The following is a 23,877-nucleotide window of genomic DNA, read 5'->3' on the forward strand; positions in this document are numbered from 1 at the left end:
TTAAATCGAAATCTGACAATATTGTTATTCAGTTAGTTAATAGTTACGTAGCGAATTAGTGATAACAAAATTACGAATCTGAGTGAAGTAGAAAATTAAACTTAATAAACGGAGCAGTTAATCACTAAAGTCGATTCTGATGCAAGAAACAGCAACCTGCTGGGCGAGAATGCGGAAAAACTGGTATTTCTTAACTACAACATTCGTTTGTTTAGATATAATCACTAAGTAACACCTAAAGATTTGATATTTAACGACTCTTACTGCAGGCTCTGAATGATTAGTTCTAGATACATTTTTTATTAAAGTAGCATTGCATCATGACCTATATATAAAAAATGAAAATTTGTGAATGTGTCTGTTCAAAATGTTTAGCGTACTTCCCGACATGCAACAAACTTTAAATTTGCCATGTGGGTACTTTCCATACTGTACACCATGCATACACTTTGGTATTATTTTTTTGGGGGGGGGGGCGGTGCAATAATGCATATATTTTGCACGGCAAGCGAGCTGTGACGTCACATCTGTCATGTCACCCGCGCATGTGTAGCGCTTAGCGCTACGAACATGGCGTGGTGCTGGCCACCCACCCCCTCGTGTGCCATGCCGGCCTTCATAGGTACTCGCTAACAGCACTTGCCCCCTACAGTCTCACAGGCTACATGGTGGATTTTTGTCCTTATCCTGTGTGTATGTAGGGGGGGGCAGCGACTGCGTAGCGATTCGCGCGCTGCGCTACAAACCCGACGACCAAAGTTCAATTCCCACTCATGGCCACCGCCGGTGACGATTATTTGAACTGGTCCTGGGCCTCCCCTAGGTCGACTCAGCCTCAAACGAGTAAGTGGTGTGTCAACATCGCCACTGGGGAGACAAAGGCAGCCGGCCGTGGTGAATCCAAGTCCCGGGCGAAGCCGGGTAGTAAAGCTAGTATTTCATAAATCTTGTGTTCGGTAACTTTGGTTATAAACCTTTCTGTTTTGGTCTCGGTCGAAAGTGAAGTTCAACTTTCGGTTTCGGCCAAAAGCCAATATTTAACTTTCGGTCTGGTTTCGGTTTGGGCCTAAACCAGAAATTCAGTTTCGGTCATCCTCTAGCGTCAATGCTTCAGCCTACAACACGCCATGGCAACGTAACTGGTACTGGGCAACTATCTGAACGCTGGAATAAAAAAAACCCGTCTTTCTTGCAACCAAAAACGGCAGGATGGATATGCATGGTGTGCATGCATAATGTGAATGTATGTCTGTTGATTATCCTATGAATAACCCTACCGATATTGGATATCCATTGTAATTTATATGCATTTATAACCTCCCCCCCCCCCCCGGCCTTCGGCCTAATTGCCCCACAAGTGAGACATCACATTTATCTCTTGAGAAATCCTCCTGCTTCGCTCTTAACAACCCTGGCTATCGCCTGTTGATGTGAGTTGGAATTACTGACAAAACGTCGTACTCGAATTGTAAATTTTATTTTATACCTACTTGACTTTACCAAAAGAACCAAAGAGTATTGAATTGTAAATGTTGGGGGTTTACTCTCGAACACACCAGTGTGCTGAACTAGTAACGAATTAGCACGTTTTGATTACGTGACAAACCTCACTACAGTAATTGGCTGTGTTGGCGGTGGCGGGTTGAACGACACATTCATATTTACGTCGTCTAACCCAAAAACCTCGATTATGGATAATGGTCGTGAAAGCTTGAGGTCTTCTTGGGGTAAACAAACTTATGAATATTTATGTTGAACTTCTTTCGCACCGTACATAGCCAACTGTGCTAATCGGAGGTGTGGAAATAGAAAAAGCCTTGGTTGGAACGCAGCTAAAAGGCCTGGTGACAGAAGTGACCTGTCTGCTATTTTACATCTCTAGGTTTCAATCAACTCATTGCCCAGCATAAATTTAAACGTGAACTCGACTACGGGAACAGACCTGAATCTGACCGTCAGAACGGAGGCTTTGGATTCGGGCCGTGGCCCAGGTGCAGTGGTTTGTGCTGTACAGAGCCCTCGACAAGATCGGTGCCAGACGCCAGCGCCGCGGCCGCCCTGCGCGAGCGACCGCTCGGGGTAGAGCGGCCGAGGCTTCCCACCAAATCGCTCCTCCAGCATTTCCTTCAGCCTGCACGCCCCGCACACACAGGCCGCAACGCGATGTCCACACACAATACAAAAAATGCCACACTCCAAGTGCTATGAGGCTCCATCCACACGGTGGCGCTGCTACACAAAGCAATGAAGCACGGCTGTTACGAAGACTTAGGGAGTTTAGTCATTTGTGGAATTGTTTTTTTAACTTGTCATGGGACCTTGTTGTCAGCATCGAAGTATAAAGAATAACAATAAGTTTTACCCTTTCTGGCAATAAAACATGTCTTAAGATGTTCAAACACCAAATAGATCACGTTACATTTTTCATGAATGGAAAACTTGTTTCTCTAGTCCAGCGGTCGGGAACCTATGGCTCGCGAGCCATATATGGCTCTTCCGGTGACGGCATATGGCTCCCAGACAATTTTGAGTTGGAAAAAATAATAATAATAAAAAATCAGTTTGGAACTGATTTTAAAATACTTGTGATATTGTTTAATAATACTGCGTCATTTTAAAGTAAACAGAAATTAGTTTTGAAGATAAATTTCACGGGTCACGCCTGCATGAAGCTCAACCTCACCACGTATGAACCAGACTACAAGGCCATCAGCAAAACCATGCAGCACCAGAAGTCGCATTAAAAGTAAGACATATTTAATTTATTATACGTTAAAAATACTATATGGCTCTCAATGAAATATATTTAGAAATATTTGGCTTTTATGGCTCTCCCAGTCAAAAAGGTTCCCGACCCCTGCTCTAGTCCATACCACGAGCCACTGGTCCAACATTCCTCGTAACATTCAGCAATTCCCTTTCTGCCACGCAACATGCTGCAGGTCAACGTTTTGGAGGGCGTTGGCTCTGCATAGGCTATTGAGGCCCAGAGTCCTGGGCTGGGCAACAGTCGAGACCGCCGCGGGTCATTGACACGGAGCGGCCCCAACGAGTCACAACGCCGCTAGAGTGAAAGCTCGCGATCGAGAGTCGCCGCGCCATCTGAACGAGCCATGTTCCACATGGTCAGGGCTGTCAACGTTCTTGCCCAACTCACGGCGGCTCGCTTTGACGCTGCTGAGCACGCTTCCACGCATGCTCGGAATGGAGGCGGGCCGTTAACGCTCCGTGTAGAGCAAACTCTAGCGCTTCCATGTAACTCGGCTGTCTGCGCCGCGATCTACAATGTTAGCTGGAGTGCAGACTTACTGAGGATCTGATAAAGCAATCTTGAGCAATGCCACTATGTATTGGGCCTGCCTGCATTGCACCTGTGCACGTTGCGCCCACGCGAGTGGTGCCTGTATGCTTGTGGGTAGGGGATGGGTGAGGTTTGTGGGTAGGGAGTAGGGAAGGGTGAGGATTGTGATAAGGGAGTGGTGAGGGACGAGGCTTGTGGGTAGGGAAGGGTGAGGCTTGTGGGTAGGGGGTGGACACTGGGAACTGTGGGTACTCTGTGCCCGCCCTATATAACTTTATCTGCAGCGTGTTCCGCAGGCCGCGAAGGGAATTTCTGAACCTTGTGAATGTTGGACGGTGGCTGGCAGTATAGTGTCATGGTGGCGTGGTATACAGGAGGGCGTGGGTTCCATCCCGACCCTGACGCCTGCTGTAAATTTGGAGTTTGCATGTTCCCTCCGCAGTCGCGTGGATTTTTCTCTGGGTCCTCTGGTTTTCCCCTCTACATTTAGATTCAAGATGCCTTAATAGTATTTGGCTAATTAAAATTTGCACATAAGCCCCTTCGTTGAACTATTATTTGTAGTGAAATGAGAGCGTAAATGGGGTTTGCTGCTGGGCTCTGGCCCAATCACACGGCCCGGGTTATTGGGGGGCGGAGCCCGGTATGGGGGGCGTGTGGGAGGGGCCGCCGTTCACCTCGGCTCCAATTGGAAGCGAGGTGAATGGGGGTGGAGCCAGCAGGGCAGTATGGGAAGGCCGTATCTGACGATCCGGAAGGGGAGGAGTCAGGGTCACGTGGGGGAGAGAATATAAGTGGGAGCTCGGAAGAAATCGGGGTCAGTTGCGGAGTAAAGAGGCTGAGCCACGTTGGGTGGTGAGAGGAGATCCGCGCCATTGGCCACGTGGCCGAAGGACCTTCAGCACGCCGTCGGCCAGCGGAGTGCGGGAGTGGAGGAGCTAACGGAGGAGCGTGCGTGGGCGCGCGCGAGGAGACGCTGGTCCCCTGTCAGGACTAGCGGGGTGTGAGGAAGAGTGGAGGAGCCGATGAGGTCGCGCGTGCGGGGCGCGCGCTAGACGACGCTGGTCCGCGGACAGGACCAGCGGGGTGCGGAGAAAGAAACTAAATAAAAGGCCAAAGGAGACCAACAGTGACCAACGAAGTCTTTTATTACAGTAGCCAGGTCACTTCTGAAAAATAGCTATATAGTTCAGTAGGCACTTAAAATAAAAAAGTTTAGTTTATAGCAGTTAGTATAAAAAAAAGAGAAATGCAATAAACATGTCACCACGCATTATCGCGCACACGGAGATGAGCCGAGCGGCCGCAGAGGCGAGGGGGAGAGCGGTCATGCTCACGTGGGTAGGAAATTTCCAAGCGCTTCGTCGGGCTGCAGGTAGAAGGAGGCCGGGGACCTGACGAAGGAGACGAAGGTGTGAGTAGGCGTCATCGCAAAACACCAATACCGCCCCTAGCCACGGGGCTAGACACAACACAGATACCCCCCCTAGCCACGGGGCTGGACACAACACAGATACCCCCCTTGCCACGGGGCTGGACACAACACAGATACCCCCCTTGCCACGGGGCTGGACACAACACAGATACCCCCCTTGCCACGGGGCTGGACACAACACAGATACCCCCTTGCCACGGGGCTGGACACAACACCAATACCCCCCCTTGCCACGGGGCTGGACACAACACAGATACCCCCCCCCCTTGCCATGTGGCTGGACACAACACAGATAGCCCCCTTGCCACGGGGCTGGACACAACACAGATACCCCCCTTGCCACGGGGCTGGACACAACACAGATACCCCCCCTTGCCAGGGGGCTGGACAAAACACAGATACCCCCCCCCTTGCCATGGGGCTGGACACAACACAGATATCCTCCTTGATACTGGGCTGAGTGCATAAGCAACTGAAGTAGAATTGTGTTAAATAAAGTACATACAGTAAAAAACTCATGAAATAAACTTAAATGAAGAAAACTAGCAATAGAAACATGGGGAAAAACAAGCTCTCAGCATATAAAACAAGCAATGACATAATGCTACGAAATGAAAGAATTACATAAGACGACAATAAATGCCTTAACCCTCGTGGAGCTCAAGCGAGGCGTAAGGTTGCCCCTCGCCTTACGTCTCGCTCCACGGTATTCATCCGCAAACCTCACTGTGCTGCAATATTTGCGCTTACGTAATTAACGCAAGAATGTCTGCATATCGATGTTTTATTGTTACATGATTTATGGAAGCATTCCCATTAGGTTAGATTTCCTCAAGTCAGATATTTCGCAACCTGTGGACTGTCTGTACATGAAGGAAGATTCGCATTGCCGTTTACGACAGATGCTGGTTAGTGAAGAGCATTCCAGATTGTAGAATGCCGGATAACAATATATTTTCCTGTATTTTAATACATCTTTACTTTCCAACGATGAGCTGTACTAGTCATGAATTGGCATGTTTTGGTTACGTGACAAACCTTACTAATTGACCGTATTGGGTGGTGCCGGGATTAACGACATTTATTATATTTACGCAATCTAACCCAAAAACCTCGATTATGGACATTGGTCGCGAAAGCCTGCTACATATTCAACTGACAGCTTGGTAGTGTACCATTAAAATGTCAAGCAGCAACATTTTCAAAAAGAGAAAGCGTACAAAAAAGATGGCATCACCGTTTGTCCCTCTCCGATTGCTTGCCAAATACAAGGAAACTATTGCAAACGTGGCAGAGTGAGTAAAACTCGTAACTGCAAATCACAGACAGAAGCAAGCGACATCTTGTGTCGTTGACTCGGATTCATCCATTCTGGTCCCTTGCAAAATGTTTTTGACAATGCCTGAAAAACTTCGCTTTCACTGTTAACAAATAAATCTTTGGCTCATATTTGCAGGTTGTTTTATCCACTGCAGTAGCACCCAGTTACACCACTGGGGACTTCACACGAAACCAGCCGAGAGGCGTTTTGATAACACGTTCACATACAAAAGACAAAGATCCCCCGTGTAGCCTTAACAGACTGTTGGGGCAAGTGCCGATAGTGAGTAGCATCCATGAAGGCCGGCACGGCACGAGAGGGTGTTTGGCCAACATCAAGCCCGGCCGCCTTTGTCTCCCCAGTGGCGTTGTTTACACACTGTACCAGGTACTCATTTGACGCCGAGTCAACTTTAGGGGAGGTCCAGGACTGGTTCATATAATCGTCACCAGTGTTGGCGGCCATGAGCGGGAATCGAACTCGTGTCGCCGGGTTCGTAGCGCAGTGTAGCGCTAACCGCTGCACTATTGTGCACATGCAGGCAGATACAAACACCCTGACATACACACTCGTACACAACGTGGCCATACGACTGTCGTAGCTGTACCTTGCAGGTCGGGCACACAAACTCGCAGCCCGCGCGTGCGCGTGCCTTTGTCCTGCAGGCATGCTCCACACAAGACGCGTGTCCGCACACCGGCAGCAGGTAGGGGCGGCTGCGTGACGCGTCCCAGGCTCCACTGGGAAACAGACATTTTTTAAAATCCCAACCAAGGCATGGGATCAGAACAAGTGCTAAGGCAGCACCTGACGCGCAAAGACAGCGTCGACTTTTCCCATTTGAAAGCGGCCACTCCTCGTCATCATCACAGATTAAGGGGTCTGTAATTATGACGATAGACCTGATTTTCATTCAATCAGGTCTATAATTGAATGACAATCGTAGACCTGATTTTCATTCATTTAGGATTTTCTTTGGACGTCAGCTAATAAAGTAGATTATAGATTATTCGTGCTGACAGGGAGGACAGCCGCGGATAATTCAAAATCGCGGACATTAGATTACTTTTATTTAAACTATGAACTTCATACATTAACAGTACATCTAGCAACTAATTTACCTGGTGGTATTGAAACAATTCTTACATGCTTGTGTTGAACCAATGCCGCTTGAAATGATACAACAGCAGGCGTTGACGATGAAAAGCGTAAAAAACTATTCTGAGTTTATTGTCCCTTATTTTATGGCCTGCTCAGATCTTCTTTCGGGGACTCAATTCGCAACTTGTAGCTCTGAACATCAAGCGTAGCGAGTGAGCCTCTATGAAGGCCAGCAGCGTGCTGTTAGTGGTCGTGTAAGCAGAATCACAGCCGTCTTTGTCTCCCGAATCTACACTCGCAATGAACCGAGTACTCATTTAAGGCCGAACTGACCTAAGGGAGGCTCCCAAGAATGGTTTATATTTCGAGTTGCCGCTGTTTCTCCCCGTCAGAAATTAAATTACCTTCACGCATCTTCATGTGGCGTCTCCTTGAGACGACTGTAACTGCACGAGCTAAAGGCGTGTCTTTCTGTAAGCGCCACACTGCCTTACGCGAGACTTCAGTTTTACATTTTCCATCATCTACTCCTTTAACGGATGTAGAAATTTAAACTAACTTCTTTCGCACCGTACGTAGCCAATGGTGCTAATCTGATGTGCGGAGCAAGAACAAACACTAAAACACAAAACGCACGCGCATGTAGGCCGTGCTATAAACAATTACCTTTGATTTCCTGTGCGGGCAAGGACGATACAGTCCACTAAAACTACGAGCACGCGGCACACCACCAGCGGCCACGTCTCCTGCCGCGTGTGCAGGCGGTGCAACTGCACGGGCCCACACGGGCGGGGAGTTGCTGCAGTGCCATGCCACGTGGAGCAGAGGGGGGCATTGGCAGGCTTCATTCTTGTGTTTCTTGCACCAGAACCAGACTCTCACACAGAGACCCAGATACTCTCACACAGAGACCCTCACACAGAGACTCTCACACAGAGACCCAGAGACTCTCACACAGAGACCCTCACACAGAGACCCAGAGACTCTCACACAGAGACTCTCACACAGAGACCCAGAGACCCTCACACAGAGACTCTCACACAGAGACCCAGAGACTCTGACACAGAGACCCTCACACAGAGACCCAGAGACCCTGACACAGAGACCCTCACACAGAGACCCAGAGACTCTTACACAGAGACCCTCACACAGAGACCCAGAGACTCTCACACAGAGACCCAGAGACTCTCACACAGAGACCCAGAGACTCTCACACAGAGACCCTCACACAGAGACTCTCACACAGAGACCCAGAGACTCTCACACAGAGACACAGAGACTCGCATACAGAGACCCTCACACAGAGACCCAGAGACTCTCACACAGACACCCAGAGACCCTCACACAGAGACCCAGAGACTCTCACCCAGAGACTCAGAGACTCTCACCCAGAGACTCTCACACAGAGACCCAGAGACTCTCACACAGAGACCCAGAGACCCTCACACAGAGACCCAGAGACTCTCACCCAGAGACTCAGAGACTCTCACCCAGAGACTCTCACACAGAGACCCAGAGACTCTCACCCAGAGACTCAGAGACTCTCACCCAGAGAATCAAAGACTCTCACCCAGAGACTCTCACACAGAGACCCAGAGACTCTCACCCAGAGACTCTCACCCAGAGACTCAGAGACTCTCACCCAGAGACTCTCACACAGAGACCCAGAGACTCTCACACAGAGACCCAGAGACTCTCACACAGAGACCCAGAGACTCTCACCCAGAGACTCAGAGAATCTCACCCAGAGACTCAGAGACTCTCACCCAGAGACCCTCACACAGAGACCCAGAGACTCTCACCCAGAGACTCAGAGACTCTCACACAGAGACCCAGAGACTCTCACCCAGAGACTCTCACACAGAGACCCAGAGACTCTCACACAGAGACTCAGAGACTCTCACACAAAGACTCTCACACAGAGACCCTCACCCAGAGACTCACACAGAGAGCTATTCATCATGGAGCAGCCATCCAGCCGAGTCTTGAGGGATCTGTGGGTCCTCTTGATTTTCATGGGGTGGCGCTTGCCCCGAGCCAATTTCCACATGGATCCTCTCATGTGGCGGCTTCGGTAAACTCGTCCACGTTGCGATGACTTCTGTTTAAAACCGGAAACAAAATCAGTATGAGAGGCAAGAGATTGCAGTCTCCTTCTTCCCCTGTTGGTCACATCCACTCAAATATTTTTTTTCACTTGCCATCTACCACACCACCACCATTGATTGAACACGGGTGTTGTACTTGCCTTTCAGTCGCAAATATCGGACAACTATTTGTAATCCACAGCATGAACAATGTGTGTGCTTGTAATAAATGTGTGCGACTTTGTCGAGGGTGTGAGTGTGATTTTTTATTGTTTGGTGTTGTAACGTTCTAACCTGCCTCTCCTGGACATCTGTGAAAAATAGCTTAATAGCTCATCGGATTCCTCCAGTATAAATATTCTTATTCTGATTTGTGTCATCTATGCATGTGAGATTATGACATTTGCCTGAGTGATCTATATCCACGATGCCTCTCTGGGTGTGGTGTCTCTGTGTGTGTCTGTTGTGGTGTCCTGCTGATTCTCTATGTGACAGTGAAGCCAGCACACTCTCTCTCTCTTACCAGTTGATTCTTCCGCCAGACTCTTAGGCTGGTAATGGTGATCCCCGTGCTCTCCACGTGGTAAGTGATGGCCACCGGCCCACTGTGCAGGATCTTCATCAAGGTCGTCCACCTTGAGGGAGACGGGTATTCTCCATCTTGCGGAACCGTCATCCAACAGCCTAAAGAAGAAGCTGCTTGAGGTACCATTTCGGCCAAGTTCGACCGAGCCTTTTGTTTCGGGAGGTTGGTGGTGTGGACGGCCATCGCTGGCATGGCAGGAGGTCGCGGACGCCACTGTTGAAAACATCGCACAAGTATTTGTAATGTACAGCACGACAACAAGCATCTTTCCCTCTCTTTAGTTCAGCCTTGACTAACAGCTGGATTCTCGGCAATAAACAAAAGTCATTGGTCACGTGCCATGGCCCTGCGTAGTTTGATCCTCTGGTTTTTCCCTCCACATTTAGAAACATTTATTTCGATAATTTAGATTATTTTGCTGCTATGAATGTCCAAATGATGTCACTTTGTTGATCTATCATTTGTGACCAGGTTCCGTCTGAAAAATAAGTTAGTACCTCAGTGGGCTTTGTATGATGGGGATGGTTTAGTTTTATTTGTTTGTTTTTGGGTGATTTGTTAACCTTTCATGTACTTTGCACTATTATCATGTTTTTGTAGTATTTGTTATTGTAATGTTCTTACCAGCCCCGACCGGACATCTGTGAAAAAGAGCTTCATAGCTCATCGGATTCCTCAACCATAAATAAATAGTATTATTCTGAATCTACTGGCTGGGGAAATAGTTCTGTCCGCACCAGGGCAACTCACCAACGCCGCACAAGGACAGCTGAGTCCAGCACATGTCCCAAATGCCACGCTGCCAGTAACAAAAAACACCCTTAAAGTTGCAGTGGATAATATTTAAGCATAATTAATTGAGCAAGGTGTTTGCGACTTTGTCTAGGATGTGTGTGTGGATGTCATATATACTTGTGTGTGTGGTGTATGTGTAGGGGTGTTACGGGAGGGTGAACAAACACACGAGGGGTGGTTATGCCCGCACGCGGAAGGATGCTTATATTCACGTCCGCATCGGTTAGCCCTGGGGGGCTGTAACGGCGCTGTGATCTCCCACGACCCCACCCCTCGTGGGGGAGTTGCTATATAAGGCGGTGAGCCGGTGGGCACGGGGTTCAGTATTCAGCCTAACTAGTGAAGAGTGAAGACCGGCTAGATAGGCCCTGGGACTCCCCTGGATCGCTGTCCTTCTAAGGACCGACCAGGGCAAGCCAGTGGCGTGGCCCCGAGAGCCCAGAGCCGATGCTCTTGTAAGAGCTGGTCTGGTGGCTAAGGGTGCCGTGATCCTAGCTTGGCCAGAGCTGGATCAGCTAGCCTCCCCTAGCTCTCGAGTGGAGGACCTTGGAGTAGGCTAGCCGGGCTAGAGTTAATGGGGTCTCCCTGTTAGACGGGTGAAGGGGCCGTTACCCCTTCGAGTGTTGTATACATTGGCCTGTGCTGAGTGAAACATTATAATAAATAAGTGTGCCTCCGACTACGTCGTCTACGTCTCATTGAACCTACTACATATGCGAGTGAGATTCTTATATCTACGCGAGTGATCTGTACGCGTGATACGTCTCTGCGTGTGGTGGCTCTGCGTGTGGTGTCTGTTGCGGTGCCACGCTATGGTCTGTGTAATCGTGAAGCTGGCACTCACCACTGCATTCTTCAGCAACACTCCGAGGCTGAGGAGGGCGATCCCTGCACTCGCCACCTCGTAGGCGATGGCCACCGGCCTGCTGTGCAGCATCTCCATGAAGGTCTTCCACCCTAAGAGAGCTGGGTCGTCGTCTTCTCCTCCTCCTCCTTGGGGAACCTCCACGCCATGGCTGGGAGAGGAAGCGACTCGAGGCTCCCTCTTGGCTTCGTGATCTGCGAGCCGGTCGCTGATGTGGACAGCCACGGTCGCTTTGGCGAGAGGTAGAGGCTGCCCGGCCTGTGGCGGTTGGACCTCCCAGGCTCCCCCCAGGTTAACCAGCCAGTTCGGGGAGAAATTCTTCTCCTCCGTGGGCCCAGACGTGAGGAACGCGTAGCTCGTCACGAGCAGCGCCACGAGGGTGCGTGAGGTACTGCGCAGCCCATGAGCCTCCATGGTGACTGCTCCGGGAGAGGCTCCAGGAGGCTTCGTGCAGAGAGGCGCTCCTCAGCACGCAGCTCGCAGCGTGGCTCCAGCGGCACACTGGGCGGAAGCGGATATGACGTCACGGCCCGAGGACGGATATATGTTGTGTCTCATCTGTGTGTCTGTATGTCTGTGTGTGTGTGTGCGGTACCGATCCAGCTCCTGACAAAGGAGTGGCAGCCTCTCCTCCGCAGTGAGCGTTCGAACATTCCACGTGGCCATCCATAGTGGCTTTCGTTGTTTCTGGAGGAGCCCCGAGGGTGAAGATTTAATCTCCTGGCTCCGCCAATTGGGGTTTGGCCAGGAGATGTTATAGACGCCTGTCCCCCCGGGGCCTCCGGCACAAGCTTATTAGTTACATATTTATGTTTAATTCGTAGTTTCGTGGTAATAAATTGAAGGTGGAGGGGTTACCAGCCCATCGCACCCGTCCAGAGCCCCCGTTTAGCCACTGTGGTGGTCACAGACGCCATGAGGGGAGAGGCCAATGGGCATTGGCTCTCCCCCCACAGCACTGTCCACGACAGTGTTGCCCATTCAGGCACCGCGAGGAGGTAGGGGGTTGTTTTGCCGGACAGTGATGGGGCAGTAGTGGAGAGAGTGGAGAGTTTCCCACACCTGGGCAGTATGCTTATGACCCGCTCCAGTGTAACAGCAGAGGTCTCACTCCGAATCAGTCAAGTGGCAATATCTTTTCATCGGTTGCGTAATGCTGTGTGGAAGCTACCTGGTCTGTCGCTCCGCACGAAGCTTCAGGTTTTCTCGGCCACAGTCATTCCCTCCCTTCTCTACGCTTGCGAAACGTGGACCCCCCTAATGGAGCATCTTTGCCGGTTGGAAACATTTAGGCTGGCCTGCCTACGATCCATCCTGGGTTTAACCAGGCTGGATTGTGTGAGGAGCTCACAAATCCTTGAAAGATCTGGGTAAAGTCCCATTGGTGAGCTCCTCCGGCAGGCAAGGCTGCGTTGGCTGGGTCATGTAGCCCGCATGCCCAGCCACCGCATGCCTAAACAGCTTTTGTTTGGCCGGATTGAGGGGGCTAAACGGGCACAGCACGGGCTAGAGAAGAGATAGGGTGATGTGGTACAGGAGGACGTGGAGCTGAGTGGACTTGCCGATGACTGGTACCAGCAGTGTCAAGATCGGCCTCTGTAGAGGAGGCTCGTGAAGGACACTACTGGGCAGTTGGAGGCAGTCGCCCTCCAACAACAACGGAGGGCGGAGGAGCGACGCTCACAACAACGAGCGGAGCACCGTGTGGCTAAAGCACAGCAAGTTAGTACAGTAGGGGGCACAGGTGGTGCATTAGCCAGTCATCTCGGTCATCTCAGTCAGTCAACCCGTGGCACCTGGGTCTGCCCCGTGACCTCCTGCCAGCGGGCGTTCGACACTTCACGTGGCCTCAAGGTGCACATGGCCTGGCACAAGCGTCGTGGTGACGTCACCGCCACTTAGTGGCGAATGGCGGTTGTTGTTGTGTGTCTGCACCTGGTCTGTAGTGATTGAAAGGCATGGGCCAGATCAGTTCAATAACAACGGTAGGAGGCTGCTAGATTTTTGTGCAGCCAATGATCTTGTAATTACCAACACGCTGTTCCGGCATCGGCGCATCAACACAACATCACGGATGCATGCTGGATCCAAGCAAGAACATCTGCTGGACTACATAGTGACGGATCAGTGGATGCGAGCCCATGTCCTTGACACCAGGACCTACCGTGGAGCTGATCTGCCCTCTGACCATCGACTGACTAGTCATCTGTAAGATGCGCCTGCCATTCTTCCACTCCGGTGGTGGATGTACATCCAAGACCCCATTCCAACCTAAGGTGGCCTGGTCTCAGTTAGCTTATGAAAGTTGCAAGCGAGAATTTCATCAACGCTTGCGGCTGGGGTTGGCATCGTCCCCCACTCCTGATGTCGAGAGTAAATGGGCAAGGTTTAGGACTGTGACTCATGCAGCTGCAATGGCTGCTTTTGGAACGTGGTCCAGACCTCCCCAAAGACCCTGGATGACAGAGGAGGTGTTCAGGATGGTTGAGAAAAAGCGAAAGGCCCACTCTAATCGTCTACAGCATCCCACATCAGAGAATGAGGAGGCTTACCGCAGCCTTCGCTCGGAGGTTCGGAGAGCCGTGAGGCGCTGCAAGGATGGGTGGTGGTCACGGGTTGCTGAGGAGATAGGAGTCTGCCTCAGTGGCCCGCAAGAACAAATCGCTCTTTAATTTCATGACAAAAGTAACCTGCAGCGCCACACCTATTACCATCATTAGGGGAAGGAATTGGTGATCCAATCTCCGACCCCCAGGAACAAGTTTGCAGATTTTCTGAGCATTTCTGTGAGGTCCTAGGGTAGGGGAAATCCCTTACCCAGGAAAACAACGTGGGACAAAGTGGGGATGACCCTGCTGAGGCTGCGGTGCCTCAAATATTGGAAGTCACCCCCTGTGAGTGGCTGGCTGAGGTGCCATTGGTTGAGGAAGTACGGAAGGCGATCCAGAGTCTAAGACCAGGAAAGGCACCGGGCAGAGATGATCTCCCAAGCAAAATGCTGAGGGAGGGTGGCGTTTGTGCACAGACTGCCCTACATGACATCATAACCACAGTCTGGACCACTGGACGGGTTCCATAGGACTAGAAATATGCCCTGGTAGTCCCCCTCTTTAAGAAGGGGGACCGCACAGACTGTAACAACTACAGGGGCATCTCACTCCTCAGTATGCCGGGAAAGGTCCTGGCAAGGATTATTCAACATCGCCTTGCTAGGCACGCTGAGAGGCTTGCGGAGCCCAATGCGGTTTCAGGAAAGGGAGGTCTTTCACATATGCCATATTTTCTGTCTGTCTGCTACAGCAGAGGTGTAGGGAATTCCAACAAGACCTACATCTCTGCTTTATTGATCTGGTCAAGGCCTATGATACCATCAGTAGGCCTGGGCTCTGGGTTGTTCTTCGTGCTTTCATAGTCCCTGACCCTCTGCTCACGATCATTAAGGACCTTCATGTTGGTGAGTGGGCCCGGGTAAAACTACGTTGCCGGGAGTCAGAGCCATTCCCTATACACCTTGGGGTGCGACGGGGATGTCCTCTGGCTCCCACATTATTTAACATCTATTTTGACCACGTAGTTCGTGAAGCCTTCAATAGCTGTACCGGGGGAATTTCCATTTGGTACAGATATAATGGGAGACTGATTGATGCCCGGGGGCGGTCAAGGGATTGCTCCCTATTGGTCAACCACGTTATGTATGCCGATGATTTGGTAATTGCTGCTCATTCAGAGGAGGAGTTAGAGACGCTTCTGCTGAAACTGGAATGTGCCACTAAGAGGTGGGGCATTACCATTAGCCCCACCAAAATTAAGCACCTGCCTGGGTATTTTGTACCATCAGACACTCCACCCCCACAACTCTCAATCGGTGATGGGGCAGTTGTGGAGAGAGTGGAAAGTTTCCCATACCTGGGCAGTGTGCTCATGACCGGCTCCGGTTTGGCAGCGGAGGTCTCACTCCGAATCAGTCGAACAGCAATATCTTTTCATCGGTTGCGTAACGCTGTGTGGAAGCTGCCTGGTCTGTCACTCCGCTCGAATTTTCAGGTCTTCTCGGCCACAGTCATTCCCTCCCTTCTCTACGCTTGCGAAACGTGGACCACCCTAATGGAGCATCTTCGCCGGTTAAAAACATTTAGGCTGGCCTGCCTACGATCCATCCTGGGTTTAACCAGGCTGGATTGTGTGAGGAGCTCACAAATCCTTGAAAGATCTGGGCAAAGTCCCATCGGTGAGCTCCTCCGGCAGGCAAGGCTGCGTTGGCTGGGTCATGTAGCCTGCATACCCAGCCACCGCATGCCTAAACAGCTTTTGTTCGGCCGGATCGAGGGGGCTAAATAGGCGCAGCACGGGCTAGAGAAAAGATGGAGTGATGTGGTACAGGAGGACGTGGAGCTGAGTGGACTTGTCGATGACTGGTACCAGCGGTGTCAAGATCGGCCTCAGTGGAGGAGGCTCGTGAAGGACGCTACTGGGCAGTTGGAGGCAGTTGCCCTCCAACACCAACGAAGGACGGAGGAGTGACGCTCACAACAACGAGCGGAGTGCCGGGTGGCTAAAGCACAGCAAGTTGGCACAGTAGGGGGCACAGGTGGTGCATCAGGCAGCCATCTCAGTCATCTCAGTCAGTCGACCCGTGGCACCTGGGTCTGCCCCGTGACCTCCTGCCAGCGGGCGTTCGACACTTCACGTGGCCTCAAGGTGCACATGGCCTGGCACAAGCGTCGTGGTGATGTCACCGCCACTTAGTGGCGAATGGCGGTTGTTGTTGTGTGTCTGTGTGTGTCTGTGTGTTTGTGTGTGTCTGTGTGTGTGCGGTAGTGTAGTGATTAGCGCGCTTCGCTAGGAACCTTGCCACCCAGGGTTCGATTCCCGCTCACGGCCACCAACACTGGTGTCGCGTGCCGTGCCGGCCTTCATCGGTGCTGCTCGCTACGGCTACACGGGGAGGCCCAGGAGCGGCTGAGGTAATCGTCAGCAGTGTTGGTGGCCGTGAGCGGGAGTCGAACTTGGAGGGCAGCGTGGTGTTCACCGCAATAATACTGCCCGCTCCCCGACTGGTACACGGTACGTACAGTGCAGGGTGCACAGAACTCGCGGCGTCTCTCACACGGTCCGGGTCTCTGCGTGGAGAGCGGGAGACGAAGGCGAGGGTCACACAGGGTCTCAACACGAGTCACGTCACATCACAGACTCATCCTCACCGTTAACCAACATCATCAACACAAACCCACATCATTAACACGGACCCACATCATTAACAAGAAACTCACATCAACACGAGCTTACATCATAACCATTCACCCACAACACTGCACATCTGTGAGAAAAAGCTGTATAGCTCATCAGACTCCTCCAGTATAAGTATTCTGATTCTGACATGAACTCACATTGTCACCACTCACAACACACCACCACTATCAGTAACACCACTAACACCACCATTCCTCCTGCCAGTACACTACACAGACACACACACGTCCTCACCACTCACATAACCACTCACTCACAGGTTTTTTTTCCGGTAAAGTCACGTAGGTAAAACATCAAAATTAATAAAAATAAAACAAAAATCACGACGTTTCGGAGGCAACACAAGTCTCCGTCATCAGGTGGGACCGTCACAGCCGGATTAGCTGCATCAAGTGAGGCAATGATTCAAGATGTAATCCCTTAAAAGCAAGTTGAGGGGGAGGAGAGGGGGGGGGGAGCTCATCAGAATGTGGTAGCCAATGAATGGAACGTATCGGGAGGGAGGGGGGCGGGGCTCAAAGACGGCACGGAGTGCCACGTACAACGCATCGGGAGGGGGAGGTGAGCGGGGCCAAAAGAATGGACGACGGCGTGGACGCGGTTGCTGTTGCATAACGCCAACGCATTGGACAGAGAGGGGGAGGGGAGGCCTGATACACATGATAGAAAAAGAACGAAAATGCCCATGTTTATACCAATGCTGGCTGAACAATGAAGAGAGTACTGTTAAACACTGGGGATGTTAACACTCGGTAAAGTAAAGTAAAATAGTGCCTGTCAGATAAGATGGTCAAAAAAAGTGTAATTAAGTTTTTTTTGCGTGGTTGATCACATCTTTCCAATGATTACTAAGTTTGTACCCATCATCACGGTTGAAATTATGTCTGTGTTTGTATATTTGTATGGCTTCGTGTACAAACCTTTGATGGTAGCCGGGAGGTTTGCAGAGAACCTTGGTCTCGGAAAAGACAATTTCATGAGAGACATTTCCTCCAGAGTCGCCGCCTGTGACAAATAAAAATCGCCAGAAGTGGGGGCGGGGCCCGGTGAGCACGCCCTCGTGACGCAACAGCCCGTAAGCCCCTCCCCCCCAGTACCTTCCCCACCCCGACGCCCCCCTCCCCCCACGAACACCACCAAAGACAAAGCTCCGCCGTAATAGCCTTAACAGACCACCACTAACACCACCACTAACAACAATCCCACCATTAACCACCACCACTAACACCCCCACCACCAATAACAACCCCACCACCACTAACACCCCCACCACCACTAACACCACTACTACCACACCACCACTAATACACAGCTCGGATCCACTCCTCTCAGCTGATCTCCACACGCGATGCTGCTGCTGCTGCTTCTGCTGCTGCTCTCTCTGCGCCTTTCGACCGCCGCCTTTCGTCCAAACCTATGGGTGAGTACATGTGTTTGTATACATGTTTTTTCGTGCCTGTGTGTTGCTGTTAAAGGTTATATTGGTTATGTTTGTATTTTGTAATTCACAGGTTCACAGATTTTTGGTTCCCCTGCGTACCTTGCCCCAGAGGCATACCTGGGCCACATGTCATCTTTCCCGGTTGACATGTGGGGGCTGGGGTGTACAGTGGCCGAGTTGGCTACCGGGCGCATCCTCTTTCCGGCCATCAACAAACACGACCAGCTCCCGTGTTATATGGAGGTATTGCCCACACAGCAGTAACACTGACAATTCCGTTATTGAGTGATCAATTTCATGACCAATTTGCTCTTGAAATCGCGCAACTCAGTCATTGCTTCTAACCATATTTTTCACTTCTCATCGAGTATTTCCGCATCAAGGGTATTAAAATAATATTCAGAATTGGTATGACCAATTGAACATGCGACAGGAAATACTTCCTTACAATTCCCTGAGCAGACCACTTGAGTCGTCTCTTCTGTGAGAAAGAGGCGTACGACTGCTCGCGACTGGTTGCATGGTTGTCCACACACAAGCTACTGAGTTGGATACAACCGCATGACAGAACCAATTACTCAGGCGTAGACCTGTCAAGGTAACTGTGAGCGGAACGCATAGATTTTTAGAGCTGGTGTTATGACTCGTGATAGATTATTGCATGAGGCCACGGATTGGCCAAATGTAACCCTACACCACCTGCAAATAATTTGAATTGTCAGATGAACGAGCATTTATCGCGCCAATTATTGTTGTTTCATCTCAACTGCTTGTAATGAAGAAAATTCTCACAACCATATAAGCAATTTCAAATGACGCCACGGGACCCATTACCTCCGCTGTGAATGAGGCAGATGGTGCATAGTATTTTGTGGTTTAATACCGCAGTAAAGACCAGGGCAGTCACTGGGATTGATCCGTGAACTTCTGCAACGTGCGGCGTTCGCGGTTTTGCTGGGCCATGCCAATAACACTGCCCCGTGCCTGCATGCGAGAACCATCGGGAGCGGTAGCCGAGTGGTTAGCACCCTGACCGTGTGGTGTTGAATGTTGGACCAGTCCTTGGCCTCTCAAATATCGACTCAGCATTAAATCAATACCTGGAGTGATTTGTAAAATAGTTGCTGTGGTGTGGCCTTGGGTGCTGTGCCATCATCAGTAGGTGCTCACAAACAGAACTTTCCACACAAGTGTGTCAATACTGTATGGGTGATCATTGTCTCTGTGTGAATTGTGTGTAGATCCTCGGGATGCCGCCTCAGAATTTGATTGATGACGCGCCTGAGAGAAACAAGTACTTTGGTGAGTGAAGGGGCGTGCGGGGGAATCGCGTTAAGTTTGAGGGGGAGCTGGGTCCGTTAAGAGTCTAGTGGGGCATTACTTTGTATATTCAACTACTTCCACATGTGTTTTGGCAGTCAATATGATTCGTAATGCATTTTGCATTTTTGGGAATGTCTGTGTGAGGCTGTGTGTCTGTGTGAGATTCTATGGGTCTATTTGCAAGTATATTGTCCCTGTGCGAGTCTTTGGGTTTCTGTGTCAGTCAATGTCTGTGTGTGATTCTATGTGTCTTAGTGTAAGTATATTGTCTGTGTGTTTCGATGGGTATTTGTGTGAGTCAATGGGTGTCTGTGTCTCTGTGCGAGTCTGTGTCTCTGTGTTTGCCAATGTGTCTTCCTGTGATTCTATGGGTCTTTGGGCAAATATAGTCTTTGTGTGAGCTATGGGTCTCTGTGTGAGTCTATGGGTCTATGTGTGTGTCTATGGATATATGTTTGAGTCTATGGGTCTCTGTGTGGGTGTATGGGTCTATGTGTGGGTGTATGGGTCTATGTGTGAGGTTATGGGTCTCTGTGTGAGTCTATGGGTATCTGTGTGAGTCTATGGGTGTCTGTGTGAGGCTGTGTGTCTGTGTGATATTTTGTGGGTCTAATTGCAAGTATATTGTCCCAGTGAGTGAGTATTTGGGTTTCTGTGTGAGTCAATGGGTGTCTGTGTGAGGCTGTGTGTCTGTGTGTGAGTCTATGGGTCTTAGTGCAAGTATATTGTCTTTGTGTGAGTTTATGGGTCTCTGTGAGTCTATGGGTCTCTATGTGATTATATGGGTCTTTGTGCAAGTATATTGTCCCTGTGTGAATCTATGAGTCGATGTATGTCTGTGTCTCTGTGTGATTCAATGGGTCTTTGTGAAAGTATATTGTTTCTGTGTGAGTCTATGGGTCTCTGTGTGAGTCAATGGGTGTCTGTGTGAGGCTGTGTGTCTGTGTGAGATTCTATGGGTCTATTTGCAAGTATATTGTCCCTGTGTGAGTCTTTGGGTATTTGTGTGAGTCAATGGGTGTCTGTGTCTCTGTGCGAGTCTGTGTCTCTGTGTTTGCCAATGTGTCTTCCTGTGATTCTATGGGTCTTTGGGCAAGTATAGTCTTTGTGTGAGTTTATGGGTCTCTGTGTGAGTCTATGGGTCTCTGTGTGTGTCTATGGGTATATGTTTGAGTCTATAGGTCTCTGTGTGGGTGTATGGGTCTATGTGTGGGTGTATGGGTCTATGTGTGAGGTTATGGGTCTCTGTGTGAGTCTATGGGTATCTGTGTGAGTCTATGGGTCTCTGTGGGATTTTTTTCTCTGTGTGTGTCATTGGGTCTCGGTGTCTATGGGTCTGCGTGCAAGTATATTGTCCCTATGTGGGTGTATGGGTCTCTGTGCGAGTCAATGGGTGTCTGTGTGAGGCTGTGTGTCTGTGTGAGATTCTATGGGTCATTGTGCAAGTATATTGTTCCTGCGTGAGTCTTTGGGTTTCTGTGTGAGTCAATGGGTGTCTGTGTGAGGCTGTGTGTCTGTGTATGATTCTATGGGTCTTAGTGCAGCCGTCCTCCCCTAATTAGCGCGAATAATCGAGAGTCTACTGTACTTGGCTCCCATTGCCACTGCTTTGCAGCACTGAGTAATGAGCGAAAGCCCACGAGCACAAGGGGACAACATTCACAGGGCCGCACAGACAAGTCACGTGCCCCAACTTTCTATACTGCCACCTTTCAGCCCCATGAGTTTACAGGCACGTGCCACCACCTCGGTCAGATCAGTAAATGCAATCACGTAAAATTGTCCATTGCAATGATTGATGTTGATTGACGTGGCTCTGTTGCTGTCCCCTTTGTGGGCCGAGTCGTCTGCGCGGGAGCAGGAAATTGTTATCATTGAGCACGCGCATCGATCTATCGTGAGTTCTACAATTTTAGTTTAATTCATTAACCAACTCAATTTTCTTAACTTAAACATAACTTATACCACTATACTTTAGTGGTTTTTGGCATAGAGATCCACGGAAGATGAATATTTGGGATTATCCACGATTTTGAATTATCCGTGGCCATCCTCCCGGTCATTAGTGTGGGAAATGGATAGTCTACTGTAATCAACAATCCTTTTTTGGCCCAATATTGAATAATCCTTTGATAAACACATGCTTGGTTTTGTTTTTCCAAGGTAAGTCCCAAATAGCAATAGGATTCATACCAACCCCTCTTGTACATTTGATCACCTTTTCAAGTTGCTGCGATCCCCAGTCGGTCGCACAGAGGTGATGCGTAAAGTAAAGGCCGACCGAAATTCGGTTTCGGTGCCGAAAGTTGGCAAATGGCCGCTTTCGACATACGTTCGGTTTCGGCCGAAAGTACATTTTTTACTTTCGGTTTACTTTCGGTTTCGGCCGAAACTGATATTGACTTTCGGTCAACCGAAGATCTATTTTTAGAATATAACGCTAGTGCTACGTTTATCTCTCTGCCTATCGGCCGGTCAGTCGGCGCTAGGCAATCCTGCGATAGGCTGCAAAAACACATCAGCAGCAGCTTGGGAGCGAGGTTACAGCCGCAACGATGGTCTGTTAATGTCAACAGACGGCAGCCTGCTTTTGCATCCGTGGGTGGAGTCTCTTTGGCGGGACGACAACAAAGTGCCGTTGTTGTCTGTTCCCAGCCGCCTGCCCGCCTTGGCTTATGTGTTGCGTTCTCTTCAGTCTATACGCGTGTTGATACCGAGATTCGAAGTCTGACAATATTCTTCTTGGTTCTTTCGGTAAAGTCACTTAGAAGGGAAGTAATAAAATAATAAAAATAAAACATAATAAAAAAATGAAGAATTCTTCACCTGAGGACAGCTGCTTGCGTTGTGGCCGAAACGTCGTGAGAATTATTTTATTATGTTTTATTTTTATTATTTTATTATTTCCCTTCTATGTGACTTTACCGAAAGAACCAAGAAGATGAATCCCTGCAGTCACGAAAGCTTTAAATCGAAATCTGACAATATTGTTATTCAGTTAGTTAATAGTTACGTAGCGAATTAGTGATAACAAAATTACGAATCTGAGTGAAGTAGAAAATTAAACTTAATAAACGGAGCAGTTAATCACTAAAGTCGATTCTGATGCAAGAAACAGCAACCTGCTGGGCGAGAATGCGGAAAAACTGGTATTTCTTAACTACAACATTCGTTTGTTTAGATATAATCACTAAGTAACACCTAAAGATTTGATATTTAACGACTCTTACTGCAGGCTCTGAATGATTAGTTCTAGATACATATTTTATTAAAGTAGCATTGCATCATGACCTATATATAAAAAATGAAAATTTGTGAATGTGTCTGTTCAAAATGTTTAGCGTACTTCCTGACATGCAACAAACTTTAAATTTGCCATGTGGGTACTTTCCATACTGTACACCATGCATACACTTTGGTATTATTTTTTGGGGGGGGGGGGGGTGCAATAATGCATATATTTTGCACGGCAAGCGAGCTGTGACGTCACATCTGTCATGTCACCCGCGCATGTGTAGCGCTTAGCGCTACGAACATGGCGTGGTGCTGGCCACCCACCCCCTCGTGTGCCATGCCGGCCTTCATAGGTACTCGCTAACAGCACTTGCCCCCTACAGTCTCACAGGCTACATGGTGGATTTTTGTCCTTATCCTGTGTGTATGTAGGGGGGGGCAGCGACTGCGTAGCGATTCGCGCGCTGCGCTACAAACCCGACGACCAAAGTTCAATTCCCACTCATGGCCACCGCCGGTGACGATTATTTGAACTGGTCCTGGGCCTCCCCTAGGTCGACTCAGCCTCAAACGAGTAAGTGGTGTGTCAACATCGCCACTGGGGAGACAAAGGCAGCCGGCCGTGGTGAATCCAAGTCCCGGGCGAAGCCGGGTAGTAAAGCTAGTATTTCATAAATCTTGTGTTCGGTAACTTTGGTTATAAACCTTTCTGTTTTGGTCTCGGTCGAAAGTGTAGTTAAACTTTCGGTTTCGGCCGAAAGTGAAGTTCAACTTTCGGTTTCGGCTTCGGTTTCGGCCAAAAGCCAATATTTAACTTTCGGTCTGGTTTCGGTTTGGGCCGAAACCAGAAATTCAGTTTCGGTCATCCTCTAGCGTCAATGCTTCAGCCTACAACACGCCATGGCAACGTAACTGGTACTGGGCAACTATCTGAACGCTGGAATAAAAAAAACCCGTCTTTCTTGCAACCAAAAACGGCAGGATGGATATGCATGGTGTGCATGCATAATGTGAATGTATGTCTGTTGATTATCCTATGAATAACCCAACCGATATTGGATATCCATTGTAATTTATATGCATTTATAACCTCCCCCCCCCCCGGCCTTCGGCCTAATTGCGCCACAAGTGAGACATC

The 23,877-nt window shown here is 49.6% G+C and overlaps 1 protein-coding gene across 2 annotated transcripts in view; it reads right to left on the reverse strand.

Moving 5' to 3' along the window:
* Positions 1-1,272: 1,272 nt before the first annotated feature.
* The window catches only part of LOC133351872 (uncharacterized), a 32,558-nt gene continuing 9,953 nt past the window's right edge, over positions 1,273-23,877 (reverse strand). Inside the window, exons 5-12 of one of the 2 annotated variants that reach the window (XM_061567448.1) lie at positions 17,662-17,746; positions 16,564-16,611; positions 11,471-11,992; positions 9,769-10,044; positions 9,103-9,259; positions 6,665-6,797; positions 4,639-4,695; positions 1,273-2,131 (exon numbers count right to left, since the gene is read on the reverse strand). In XM_061567448.1, coding sequence (XP_061423432.1) covers positions 1,879-2,131; positions 4,639-4,695; positions 6,665-6,797; positions 9,103-9,259; positions 9,769-10,044; positions 11,471-11,905 — 1,311 coding nt within the window. In that variant the 5' untranslated portion in view covers positions 11,906-11,992; positions 16,564-16,611; positions 17,662-17,746 and the 3' untranslated portion in view covers positions 1,273-1,878. Of the gene's footprint in view, positions 2,132-4,638; positions 4,696-6,664; positions 6,798-9,102; positions 9,260-9,768; positions 10,045-11,470; positions 11,993-16,338; positions 16,612-17,661; positions 17,747-23,877 lie in introns of both variants that reach the window. The other variant, XM_061567447.1, reaches the window with a different exon arrangement.

This window comes from Lethenteron reissneri, chromosome 39 (assembly GCF_015708825.2).
Source record: "Lethenteron reissneri isolate LAM-NWPU_2019-01 chromosome 39, ASM1570882v1, whole genome shotgun sequence".
Classification (NCBI taxonomy): domain Eukaryota; kingdom Metazoa; phylum Chordata; class Hyperoartia; order Petromyzontiformes; family Petromyzontidae; genus Lethenteron; species Lethenteron reissneri.